This window comes from Epinephelus moara, chromosome 20 (genome assembly GCF_006386435.1).
Source record: "Epinephelus moara isolate mb chromosome 20, YSFRI_EMoa_1.0, whole genome shotgun sequence".
Classification (NCBI taxonomy): domain Eukaryota; kingdom Metazoa; phylum Chordata; class Actinopteri; order Perciformes; family Serranidae; genus Epinephelus; species Epinephelus moara.
Genome location: NC_065525.1, coordinates 45509243 through 45522756, shown reverse-complemented (window position 1 = coordinate 45522756; position 13514 = coordinate 45509243). Strand labels below are relative to the sequence as shown.

The following is a 13514-nucleotide window of genomic DNA, read 5'->3' as shown; positions in this document are numbered from 1 at the left end:
CATCTCTCCAGCCCCCCCCCCCCCCCCCCATATCTCAGTGCCCGAAACTGCCAGAGAGATCAAGAGGAGGAAAAAGAGCAAATTAAAAACGAATGAATCATCGAAAAATACAAGCATCTTCCTTGATTGTATGTGTGAAACAATGCTGACGATGTACTGTATCTGCGGCGTAGAGGAATTACAAGTGGGCGTTAAGAAGACTGAAGTTGGCATTGACTTTTCTCCGGTGTTGCTGGATGAAAACACAGAGGATTATTTCACTTCATCGTGAAGCTTGTGTGTTCTCTCCTAGCGAGAAAGGCAAAGAATGAAAAGGATTGAGGACAAGCGAAGCGCTGTGTGTTACAGCACAACCTCGGCCTGCAATGCCAATATATGAAGATCAGCACAGCCAGACTAAGCTGTTGATGTTTTTCAATCAGTGCACAAGAAATACTCCACTTAATCTTGCATATCGAGTTGCACTCTTTATGGTGGCTGAGAGGTTTGAGAAACAGGCCTGTGAAAAGAAAATCATCAGTTTGAATCCCTGGACCAGATGGACCGAGTGTGAACAAGTACATCTTTTATTTGCTACCAGTAAGATGAATGAAAGTAAAGACGTGTACAAGCTGCAAGAGAGCAAAGTAAATCTCACAGTGAAGTAAAGCTCACAAAGGATTATCCTTCATAATAGAGGAGCGAATGGGACGAGTCATTACAGTCGTCTTTTCCCACAGACAGTTTAGGATGACGGTGACAGTGGGAACTGTGTTAGTAAATTTCTGTTTTTCTAATAAAAAGTCAAAAGCCTGTGGAGATAAAAAACTGATTGGAAAAACAAAGCTGTACGCTCTGCTGACAGCGAACTGGAGCTGAAGATCACACAATGTACCTGGTAAAATATTCAGCTGTTTAAGTCAGTTCATTCTGGATGAATTCAGTTGCCATAACAAAGCGTTCTGTTCTGATTTGAGCGCGGCTGGCTCAGAGGCAGAGAGGGTCGTTTACTAATCAGGAGATCGCCGGTTCGATCCTCCAGCCTGTATGTCGAAGTATCCTTGAGCCTCCCGATGGCCGTTCCGTTGAGTGTGTTAAATATTGAATAGCAAGTGGCACCTTGTACGGTAGCCTCGGCCACCAGTGTGTGAATGTGTGTGTGTGTGAATGGGTGAATGTGACTCGAAGTATGAAAAGCGCTTTGAGTTGTCACATGAAGACTATACAAGTGCAGGTCAAAATACAATTCCTCCCATGAAAAAATGACTCAAGTAAAAATGAAAATTACCATTTGAGAAACCGACTCAGGTTAAAGTAAAAAAGTATCTGGTTAATAAATTAGTTCAAAGTTGGGAATGCACAGATTTAATGGTCACACATCAGTATCGGCCGATACCCACTTTGGAGACTCCCATCAACCTCATTCACCGATGGCAGTGGCCGATGTTTTTCTGTTGTGCGCAGGCTAAAAAGCAAGACTCGCTGTCTAACGGTGTTCCGTCATCCTGGGGACGATAGAAAATGTGTTTGGTGCGAGCAGAAATCTTTCCTGGGTTGCTATCGGGACGGTCAGCGGTTCGATCCCTGGCACCTCCAGTCTGCATGTTGAAGTACCCTTAAGCAAGATACTGAACCCCAATGTTCCATCAGTGTGTGAGTGTGTTAAAATCTGAGTGCAGCTGATGTTGCACTTTCCACTTTTACTCAACATCTCCTCTTCTGTCTCCATTGTCTTTATTTCAGGACGTTTTGCACAGCTGGACGTTTGTGTGAACTGGCAGTGTGACGACAGCTGGATGAGAGCCTGAAGCCAAAGTAGAGTCAATGTGACAGACATGAAGAACCTGGACCAGTATGGACGAAGTCACCTGGAGAGTCTGGGTGAGTCTCAACAGACGCTGAGTTGTAATCTGCTGCTGTACTGCAGTGTTTTTGTGACTTCTCTCTCTCTAAGCTTAGTAAAGTTTTATGTTCTTTTTGTTTTCATGTCCTCCAGTGTGTGCAGCCCTGTCCAGTCTGGTGTTGGTTCTACTGGGAGTGCTGGGCTCGGTCCACGGCTGTCCTGGTGCCTGCACCTGCTATGGCAACACGACTGACTGCTCTGCCGTCGGTCTTCTCTCTCTGACGCCCATCCTAGCACTGCTGGACCAGGACTCTCTGAACCTCCGCCTGCCCCAGAACAACCTCTCCTCCCTGGGCACGACTGAGCTGTCCAACCTCAGCAGCCTGGAGCTTTTGGATCTTTCCCAGAACCACTTTTCCACCCTGCAGCCCGGAGCTTTCTCAGGCTTGGGCGGCCTGCGCTGGCTCAATCTCTCTGCTAACTACTTCGGGGTTCGCCTGGTGACCTCTGACCCCAAAAGTAGCGCAGAGGTCCTCCAGGGCTGGAATGGAAGTCAAGGGAGCGTTGGCCTGAGCAAGGATGTGTTCCGGGGGCTGTGGCGGCTGCGAGGGCTCGACCTGTCCTCCAATGGCCTCCTGTGGCTGCCCATAGGCCTGCTGGATGGGCTTCAGAGACTCGCCTGGCTGTCCTTGGCCGGCAACCGGCTGGTGGCTCTGGACCGAGTCACCTTTGAGCCCCTGGTGGGTCTACAGCAGCTCCAGCTGGCGGGAAACCCCTGGGAGTGCAACTGCAAGCTGAGAGACTTCAAGCACTGGATGGAGTGGCTGATTTACAGGGGTGAGCAGGGCTGTTAGCGGGCCTCTCCAAATCTCAAATACTGTGAAGCTGATAGGTTTGGCAGTCGGCTTTAAGACCGTACCGGAGCGAATCACTTTGTATTTTGAGTCTGTACTTCAAAAGCTGTCTAATCGAAGCAATTAATCTCCGCTCTGCAGGATGGATGTATGCTGAGCAAAGACATCTAAGAATAAAATGACCTCCATCTCTCTCAATCCTCCCCTGTCTCTCCCTGTCTCGTTCTTCTTCCCCTTCTCTACTTCATCTTTTTCCCTCCCTGTTCTTCCCCCTCTCTTTTTATGTTTACCCTCTCCGTCTGTTTTATAGATGGGCAGGTAGATGCGATGCGGTGCAGTCTCCCGGGGGATTTGAAGGGCAGGGACATCCGCAGCGTGCCAGCAGAGATGTTCAGCTACTGCCTGCAGAGTCCCACCAAAGAGGGCGCCCCATGTTACGCCACTCGACCTCCCTGCCCGCCCGGCTGGATCAGCAGCAATGACGAATGTGTCTGCCAGCGCTACCGGCCCATCAGTGTCCGCAGAGCGCACGGCACACAAATAGTTGCAGGAGTGATTTGCGGCACGGTGTGCGTCATGATGGTGGTTGCAGCGACTTACGGCTGCGTCTACGCCTCGCTGATGGCGCGGTACCAGAGGGAGATAAAGAACCGCGGCCAGCCTCTGATGGCAGAGTCTGGAGCCGACACAGACCTGGAGGATGGGCAGATGTCATCTCCAACATCGCCGGAGGAGTCACCGCCCAAAGAGGCCTGCAGCATTGTGCATGGGTATCGAATCAGCAGCTTCTGACCCACTGCTTTCTACTGATTTCAGATCCTTCCAGGACGCTCTGGCTGCTTCTGCTCCTCAGCTCTCATCATCGATGAGACAACGTCTGGAGAGAGGAACCCTGCAGCTCTGTGATTGTGCTGAAAACCTCTGGGCGGGGACTGATTGTACAGCTAATGGACCGGACTAGATTCAGTGAAACTGGAATGCTGCGGCACTTCTTCTTCTAATGTATGGATGCTCTGTGAATTGTTATTCCCTGCGCTGCATCTCTCAGCCAGCTTTTAAACTCCTCTGAAGCTGCTGTTTGGCACCTTGACTTCCCTTCATCTGTGTTTTTGTTTCTTCTTTAGAAATATGAAACTACATTTTGATTCCAGCTGTCTGTCCTTATATCTGAGCCCAACAAGCACAAGCTGCAGAAGTACACGTCTGTGAATCTGTGAAATGTGACATTTCTCCTGCACACATTCTCCCGTTTTCTTAATCAGTTTTGTGTATTTATGTTGTAATTGAGAAACAGTTCTTCCTCTGTTTGGTGGATGCCCTGTTGAATTCCCTCCAAATATCAGACACTTTAAACCATGTTAGAGTCCTGCTGCTGCCATGGAAATGCTGCTTCATCACCGAGGTAGACTGCATTCAAACAACACTAGAGCTGTGCTGCCACCTAGAGGGCAAGCTTTGAGCTACAACAGCTTTCAATCCAGCACAACAACCAGTGAAGACAACAAATATTCAACATAGCAACGTCTGAGATGCCGACTGAAAGTGTGTGTGTGTATCAGCTCACATATACTGTGATGTCCATGTGTTTTAATTTATTCTGTCCATATTTTCTGTGATAAGCACATTAACATTGTCTCAAGTTCAACTCAAGGACTGTTAATCATGCTGAAGATAATAAAATATATTTATCTAAAGTGGATTTTTTTTCTTATTAGAAACCTTTGACATGACGACAGATCATGACCAAGGTGACCCAACAACACCAAGGAAACAACATTCATCAAAAGAGTCAGACTCACACAAGGAAATTACAGAGAAAGCAACTTGTTCTGAGATAAAGACAAAAAACAACTTGATTGTGTCGAGTCAAGACATCGCGCTGACATCCTCTCCTGACAGGCAGAGCTGAGAAATACTGGACTTGTTAATCTATGGACATCGGCTGTATTTTATTTTCAAAACAAACTAAACAAAATCTTTTCAGGTTATCCACAGGATTTGTTTTATTGAAATCTTTTCGTGTGCTCAAAAATCTTAATGACCTGCCGAACTGTGAAACTCCACTATCACAGTAAGTGTGAAATTGTACTAAATTGAATTTCTCTCAGTCGGACTAACACACCCAGATATTGCTATCAGGAGTCAAATTCCTCTGCATGTATACAGTCCGTCAGACCCAAACTGGCCGAGGCGCTCTGAGCATGCTCCACAGTTTTGACCCGGAAGTCCAATAGCATTAAATGTGTAAGAGAAGAAGAAGCCGGTAACAACATGGAGAAATCTACATCCAGAGCCGTGACTTTTTGGACGGACCAAATGTACAGAGCTGTAAAGTTGTCCACCATGGTAGCAGTTAGCTGCTAGCTAACCGTAGCTAACTTGTTTGTCCATTGTTTGGTCTGTGACGTAATAGGTCAACAGGAAAAAGGTCCAATACTAACAAGCTGAAAGGGGGCATATCTCCACCTATCGTAGAGGAGTCGCACATACTTGGCTCAATAAATGGATTCCCCTCCCGTGCTTGTATACTGGGACAAGGACAGTAGGCCAGTTAGATGTCCTCGTCCAGCTGGAACTGTAGCTCCACTTAACTGTGCATGCTGAACATGCTGAGTGTTTTTACTGCTGAGTGTTTTTACTGGTTTAAATCATTGGGTCCATTTTTTGGATAGAAAGAGACCTCTGAGGATAATTCAGCTCCTGGTAAGATAAGAAAAAGATAAGTCTTCACTTCACTCTCAGTCTGACTCAGGCTGCAGCTGGTCGTCCTGACGCTCGTTAGCTGCAAATGTTACTTACTTTATTTAGATTTGGGTTTTTTTCTTGTTTAATGCATGCTCTCATGATTTAATCTGGACACAGTGTTCTGCAGAATTACTCAGTTATATTTAAGACATTTGAAATGCCAAACAGATTATAATTTTATGTTTCATGGTCAGATCTTTCCAGGAGAGACGATGTGGCCTAGAAATATTTATTACTGTTTTCAATACTACCCAGCAGTGTACAACAATAATGTCTACTGATATGACAAACTAAATTAATCCAGATAAGTTTCTAAAAATGGACACAAATACATTAACCAATTAAAAAAGTTTAAGTCTTTACTGAATTCAGCACTTGTCCCTGATGACGTGATGAGCTTCCAGCTGCTGGAGCTGCAGCCGTAGTCACAAGAACTGAACAGCATCCTGCAGCGCACACTGTCACAACAATCCCACCTTCAGTTTAGAGGTGTACAACTTCTTCTGACAGCTCGCTGTCACAAACAGAAACATTTTATAACTCACATCACTGCCTACAATAGGCAAGAGCAAATATTCAAAACTAAACTGTATTAATATGAAGACTTTTAAAAGCCCGTCTAGAGCTTGTTTTTTAAGGGAACCACATTTAAGACATTTCAAGAGCAGCAAATACCCTGAGAACTGTTGTGCTCGTCTATGTATCATCCAGCAGCTGAACAATGGGCCAGTTAAGGAAACCAATAAGTAACTGCCTGGGTCCAGACCACTGAGTTAACTGATTCATCTCGTAATGTGACATAAAACAGCACTTTCTCAGTCACAGCTAGAATTACTGCCTCATGATTATATGCCTCCACGAGCCAGTCAAGTTTCTCTCACAGTTTACATCCATGTCTCTAAAATAACATGGATGCTTCACACACACATTACCCTGTGGCACAACATGAGATCTATACAATCAGCACGGTTTAAAGATGATTGTCACAAATTCAGTATCTCTTTGGACTGTGGGAGGAAGCTGGAGAACATGCAAACCTTCTCACTGTGAAGCGACAATGCTAATCACTGCACCACGTGCCTCCACCTTTGACCTTTGGGATATAAAATGTCATCACTTCATCATTTTATCCTTTAAGACATTTGTGTCAAATTTCGTCATATTTAGCATATGAATTCTTGAGTTGTGGCCAAAAACATGTTTTGTCCAAGTGGACGTTTGTGCCAAATTATAGGAAACTTCCCCGTGGTCTTCTTGAGATATTGCTTTCATGAGTATGAGATAGACGCAAGGTCACAGTGACCTTGACCTTTGATCGCCAAAATCTAATCAGTCCATCGTTGAGGTCAAGTGGACATTTTATGCCAAGTTTGAAAAAGTTTGCTCAAGACCTTCTTGAGTTATCGCGTTCACAAGAATGGGATGGACAACCCGAAAACATAATACCTCTGGCCACGGCTATCGTCAGTGGGAGGGACAATATAAACGATCCAATCAGCGCCATAGGAACTTACACCGCCAAGTGTTGCCAAGCAGCACGCCAGAACCAATGAGAAGTTATGGCAACAATAGCAAACGCCAAGATGCCAAGACACACGCTGCTACTGAGGCTGCTCTAAATCAACGTCTTTCAATAAGGCCTGACATCATAGTTTGTTTTACTTTGCTCCACTCCACTTTTAAAACCTCGCAAAACAAGTATGATGTCATGGATACGCATCAGTGTGGTCTTAAAGTGTTAGATTCAGGGGGTAAGTAGGTCTCGTGTGATCTGCTAGGATTAACTGAGTCCTCTCCTCCACAGATATCAGTCAGAGTGCACAGAGTGTCTGATATCAGGCAAAATAAGTAAATCAACACAAATAAACAATAACAAAGCAGAAAGCAACAACATATCCAAGACGTCCCACAGATGAGATACACATCACAACAACATTTAAAAAGTTTCTACAGCGCAAGTGTTTGAATCCGAGCTGCAGCAGTGTGACTCACCTCCAGCCATCGCCGTCTTCCCTTCAGATGACACCGTCACTGCTGTCGTCGCGATTACATACTTCACTCCTGTTGAGGAAACATTCACCTCAGGATCAGCTGATGCATCTGATGATCATGTTGACATAATAACTGTTGAGAGATCTAAAGAGACGGACCTTTGTCATTGACGGGGTAATAGTAGAAGCGTCCAGGAGTGTTTTCCACGGCCAGGCGGTACCACAGAGGGAAGTGATCGATGGTGAACAGGTTGTCTTTGTCAGTCGGGGTCAGAAACCTCCTGTTGAGCAAAGTTAAAATTCAGACAACATTTTTCCTCTAAGACATAATGCAAAGTTATTTATTTCATCCCTGGGCTGTGGCATCATGACGCTCAGGTACAAACTCTTTGTCAGCAGGCTGATTGTGAGTTTGTTTTTGCTGCACAACAAGTCAGACGTTGAGTCTTAAAGGATCTGAGTGCTTCCTCCACCACTGAGTGTCTCTGAGACAAACTGTGAACTGAACACAAACTGTGAACGCTGTCAGGTCAGAGTCTTACTTTGCCACTCTGCTCTCCACTCCTGCGTATCTCATGACCCTCATCAGGCCGGCTCGGGTACCGAGGAAGGCCGCCTCAACTCCTGGCTCCACCCTGCACACGCACACACACATGCACGCACACATGCGCGCACACATGCACGCACACATGCACGCACGCACGCACACACACACGCACACACACACGCACACACGCACACACACACACACACACACACACACACACACACACACTCAACGTGAGTGGAGTTTTATATTTATTCAGATACTTCTGAGGGAAACTAAATATGCCAACATGTAGGACCCTGCAGGTAACACACACACCATGAGGGGCCAACAGGACCCTGCAGGTAACACACACACCATGAGGGGCCAACATGTAGGACCCTGCAGGTAACACACACCATGAGGGGCCAACATGTAGGACCCTGCAGGTAACACACACACCATGAGGGGCCAACATGTAGGACCCTGCAGGTAACACACACACCATGAGGGCCTCTCTGGACATGAACTCTGAAGATTGATGAGGATCCCAAGTTACTGATACAACACAGTTTTATTAATTAGTAGCCGGGTTATTATTTGGTTCAATCTATATTTGGGACAGGCCTTTAATTCTTTTTACACAAAACTGTTGCTCAGCAAAGATCAGGAAACACAATCAAAGTGTTTATTTGAACCAGTCTGAATACTGTTTGTATAATAATTGTGTTATGTTATGTTACTTGTTTCACGGCTCTTGAGGGCCACAGCACACGGCATACGACACGACATTATTTGATCCCTTTTAAAACAATATTCATAACTTGGATTTCTTATGAAAAACACGTTTGATTCTTTTGATCTGAGGAATAGACACATATTCTGACATTATGACAGCTACACCACTTTTCTTCATCATGCCAGTAAATCTGAATGAATTACGATCTTCTCTGGTGCTCATGGTTTCAGTAAAATGAACTGAACCGAGTTAACATCTAAACATTTATATCAGTATGTTCGATCTAAGCAGCTAACTCATGTTAGCTCAAGTGGGTGGTCAACAACCTGGTTTATACATCCAAAGAACTGCTTGGCAACCAGACCAGGCCTCTAATTGAGACAGGCCTTTATTTAACAGAGACTGGGCTTTTAATTGAAGTTCTATGGGGTACATCAGAAGCGTGCTTCAAGTGTAAAATGAAAATGTAAAAAGTGAAAATCTCAGGTCTCACCTGTCATTGAGCATCAGGGCGTTCCAGTAGGCTTCTAATGGAGCCGTTACCACAGCGTCAAACAGCGTTTGCTGCAGCAACACCTCATCGCCTAGGCAACGGACAGGTTTGGTAAAAAACTAAAATGACCTTTAAGTGAAGGTCAAATAAACACTCGTCACTCTGGACAAGAACTTCTTTAATATTGTTAAAGACAAAAACTGTTTAATCAATAATTATAAGCCATTATACTTTGTATAAATATAAATGTATGGAAACCTTATTAAAGGTTTATTATTGTACTGTCAGAAACCTACACTCGAGGTCAGGCTCCTTCCCCAGCAGGTAGCGGATGGCGGCCTGAAGCTGAGAGTATTTCCTGTGGCCGGGGTCGATGTCCGTCTCACAGTACGTCCTGAGGAGAAGAGGCTTCATTAAACCAGGATCAACTACAGAGAAACCTGCCTTAATGTTTTCAGCTGGTTTTAGATACAGAGTTAATGAAAAATATATATTTGATGTCTGAGAATAACTTCAGCATAGTGCTGGAAATATTTTATGGAAGAGACTTTGAATCATAACTTTGAGGACATGACTCTTATCATATCTCTACTCTATATTCTATTACTCCCACACTCACCTTGTCATTTACATTCAAAAACATTACGTTGTATATTCTGCGTGTTCTGCCAACAAACTGAATTAAAAATCAAATTGATGTAGTCAGCTGTACCAAACATCGGTTCATGTATCAAACTGATGTTTTGCAGTTTCAGACGTACCACTCGGAGGCGATGCTGAGGTCTGGGGAGGTGAGATCGTGCAGGCCTGCAGGGGAAGGTACAAACACGTCAGTCAGGTCAAATGAAAACACACAGATTGACCTTATCAACATGAAATGTAGGTCACGTCTCCAAGTCACATGTATAAGGTTGTATTTTCATATGTATGAATAAACAACTTCAACATCCATCTACACACACTGTTCTGATTTGTTGTATTTTCAAACCAACTTCAGCATCAGATACAATAGTTTATTTAAGAAGTCTGCAGCAGTGCATTGTGGGAAAGCCTACCTTCCTCCACAGACACATTTCCAATAAACATGAGCTGTCCGTGACCCTTCGTCAGCACCATGCCGAAGCTGCAGAAACAGAGAAGAAGACAGAGAAGCCTTTGTGATTAAATAACATACCTTGTAAAATGCTGCCATCTAGTGGTCAGATCACACACACACAGCTGGATGTATCAACAGTGAGAAGAGAAACAAGTATTTTGAAAGTTTTTAAAAGTAGCTGTAAGTTCCATTAAATTAGAGAGAAGGCCGATATCTCCAATACTCTGCAACTGATCCCAGAACAATCTGGACTGATAGACAGCCCTACAGGTGAGAGGAAAATGTGGGTTTTTGATGGATCTTTTGACAGAGGCCCAACAGGACGGTTTAGCAAGAACTTAAATGAGAGGTGTGTAGGACTGAGTGGCAGCTAGCGGTGAGGATTATAGATTGCAACTTGCTGAAACTCCTCTTGTGTGACAAACGCGAACTCTCAGTTCATTCAGTGTTCATTGTTCAGGTTTTTACAATGAGCCCAATTATCCAACAGGCCAGCTGATAAAAAAATCTGTGTATTTCCAATGCTGATTGGCTGATGGTGGAGGGGCTGCTAACTACTGTGGCCAACTCAAAAACGTAAATGACCCTATCTAGAGCCAGTGTTTGGTTTGTGTTTTCTGGGCTTCTGTTGAAACATGGCGGTGCAACATGGACGAGGACCTGCTCCCTATGTGGATATAAATGTCTCATTCTGAGGTAACAAAAATACAAGAGTTGCTATTTTCAGGTGATTATACACTGAAGAAAACAAACGTATTATATAACACTGCTGACATTATTTCTGCTCAGGGAAAGAAGTTAGAAGTTGTCTCCAGTTTTAAATATCTCGGTATCTGGCTTGATGACGGTCTCTCTTTTAAACCTCATGTTGAAAATCTTCTTAAAAAGCTGAGACTGAAGTTAAGGTTCTATTTCAGAAATAAGTCCTGCTTCTCTATGGAGGCCAGAAGGAGACTGATCTCTGCTACCTTCTTACCGGTTCTTGATTATGGTGATCTATTGTACATGAATGCACCTGCACACTGTTTGCACATGTTAGATAGTGTATATCACAGTGCTCTGAGGTTTGTTACAAACTGTGAAACCCTCACTCATCATTGTACTCTTTACTCCAGGGCTGGGTGGCCATCTTTGACTATGTGTAGGCTCAGTCACTGGTATTTGTTTATTTATAAAGCCATTCTGGGTAAACTACCATCGTACATTTGCACTTTGATTGCTCAGAGATCTGACTGTAGTCATACTCTGAGATCGCAAGATTTGGTTTTATTGTCTGTCCCACGTGCACGGACTGAATTGGGAAAGAAATCTTTTAAGCTCTCTGCTCACTTGGAACGGCCTGCAAGATGTATAGAAACTGAGGGTTTTGGTCCCTATGTCTGGTCTTAAAGGTCTCATAAGTACAATGGTGAATGAATCGGTTGGTACTTGTGGATGTCTGTAGGTATTTAAATCATTTATATCTTAGTATCTTTCATGTTTGTGTTTTTTATGTCCTTGCTGTTCATTGTTGAGTTGTCATTTTTATGCTGCTGTCTTGGCCAGGTCTCCCTTGAGAAAGAGATCACTGATCTCAGTGGGACTAACCTGGTTAACAATGAGTTAAATAAAAATAAATAAAAAATAAACATTCTCTTTCTGCCAATATATCTCCCAAAATCCTGCACACTGGCTTTCAGTGGGCGGACACAGATGGATCAAACATCAAACCATTACAGTTGTTTAAAAGTCTCAAAGACAAAAACAGCTGATTTACCTGAAAGGTGTCTCATCTATGTTGGTGTAGAAGTATTCGTTGACGAGGTACAGAGGTCGTTTCTGTTGGAAGAGACGAGAGGAGAACCATGTTATGATCAGCTGACAGTCACTGTAGAAACATAAATCAAAAAGCTGGATCCACATCAGAGTTCATCAAACATTAAACATGCAGACTGAAGCAGCTGGTTGTGTCTCCACATCTGTTCAGTCTCATCAGGTAGACGTGTTTCTGTCTTATCTTATTTTATCATTAGCTCTGGTCTCTACGACAAAACACTCCTTTACTATTTTATCTACTGAATCCTGATGGTAAAGTCAATATGCTAATGTTAGCCTCTGTTAGCTCCTTTAGCTGCTGTGACAAGTGACAGTTTGATAAACAGTGTTTAAGATCAGCTCACAATCAAACTGACATGTGCTGTTCACAATAAACTGCAGCCAATCAAATGGAGGCCCACCAGGAAGTCTTCTTCAGCAACATAAACAAAGCATTACTTCCATCTACTGAGCTGGAGGGGAACTACAGGTGTGTCCTAATCCCATACTATACTATTAAATCTACATTATGTACTTGTGCAGTGGTGGAATGTAACTACAGTACGTTTTACGTATGTAAATAAAACACTTAAAGATATAATGAAAATAAATTAAAAAATATATTTTGATGCTATTACTCTGAAGGTTTTCACTGCATGACATTTAACACTGTGCAGTAATGCTACTTTTCCCACAGCTGTTCTTGTGACAGTATTTGATGGAGATATATTCAAGTAGTAAATGATAAAACGAACACTGACAAATTATAACGTTTGTGTGAAAATTGCAAAAAGAAACAGGACTTTAACTTGAAAAGGACAAGCATACACTGCCATTCAAAAGTTATGAATCAACTGTTCTTATTGATGTTTGAATGAATTAATAACTTTATTTTGAGCAAAACAAAAAATAAAAACAAACAGACATGCTTGAAAAGGAGCAGGAGGAAGTGTACACTTATATATCCTTCCCCCTTCTCAGTATTCATGTCTCATTTAAAAAGGAACTTGTCAGCCAAAATCATTTTACTATTTTTACCAGCACCGTTAATACAGATAAATAAACAACAGTGTTAGATATTAAATATACAAACCCCATCTCAACCAGGCCCAATTAAATAAACAAATGAACCCATCAGCATCACCCCTCGTCATCTGCACACCTCCTACATATACTGTTTCTGTACATCTCCTTTAACTCCTCATCTCACCCATACATCCACCCCACACACTGAAATACAACTTCTCAAGGTTGTACAAACACAATTTGTTTAGATTTGATTTTTCTCCTTTCAATATAAAACAGTATAATTCATAAACCAAATGTATTGTTTGCATCTGAAATAGTTTTGCCTCCAAATGAAAAAGAATCAAATGATTCAAACTTCCATTTAGTAGATGTCCCAAAGTAATACTGTGTGAACTTGGGTTTGAATTTGTTTTCCACATCAGAAA

At 43.2% G+C, this 13514-nt stretch overlaps 2 protein-coding genes across 2 annotated transcripts in view; one reads left to right on the top strand and one right to left on the bottom strand.

Moving 5' to 3' along the window:
- The window catches only part of LOC126407745 (leucine-rich repeat and transmembrane domain-containing protein 2-like), a 12503-nt gene extending 8147 nt beyond the window's left edge, over positions 1–4356 (top strand). Inside the window, exons 2-4 of the mRNA XM_050072931.1 lie at positions 1723–1860; positions 1976–2659; positions 2987–4356. Coding sequence (XP_049928888.1) covers positions 1815–1860; positions 1976–2659; positions 2987–3468 — 1212 coding nt within the window. The 5' untranslated portion in view covers positions 1723–1814 and the 3' untranslated portion in view covers positions 3469–4356. The remainder of the gene's footprint in view (positions 1–1722; positions 1861–1975; positions 2660–2986) is intronic.
- Positions 1–13514, bottom strand: part of LOC126407356 (voltage-dependent calcium channel subunit alpha-2/delta-4-like) — a gene marked incomplete at its 5' end in the record, with an annotated part of 135442 nt that overhangs the window by 35080 nt on the left and 86848 nt on the right. The window contains 8 exons of the mRNA XM_050072155.1: positions 7414–7482; positions 7572–7693; positions 7955–8047; positions 9171–9261; positions 9467–9564; positions 9932–9977; positions 10226–10293; positions 12023–12084. Coding sequence (XP_049928112.1) covers positions 7414–7482; positions 7572–7693; positions 7955–8047; positions 9171–9261; positions 9467–9564; positions 9932–9977; positions 10226–10293; positions 12023–12084 — 649 coding nt within the window. The remainder of the gene's footprint in view (positions 1–7413; positions 7483–7571; positions 7694–7954; positions 8048–9170; positions 9262–9466; positions 9565–9931; positions 9978–10225; positions 10294–12022; positions 12085–13514) is intronic.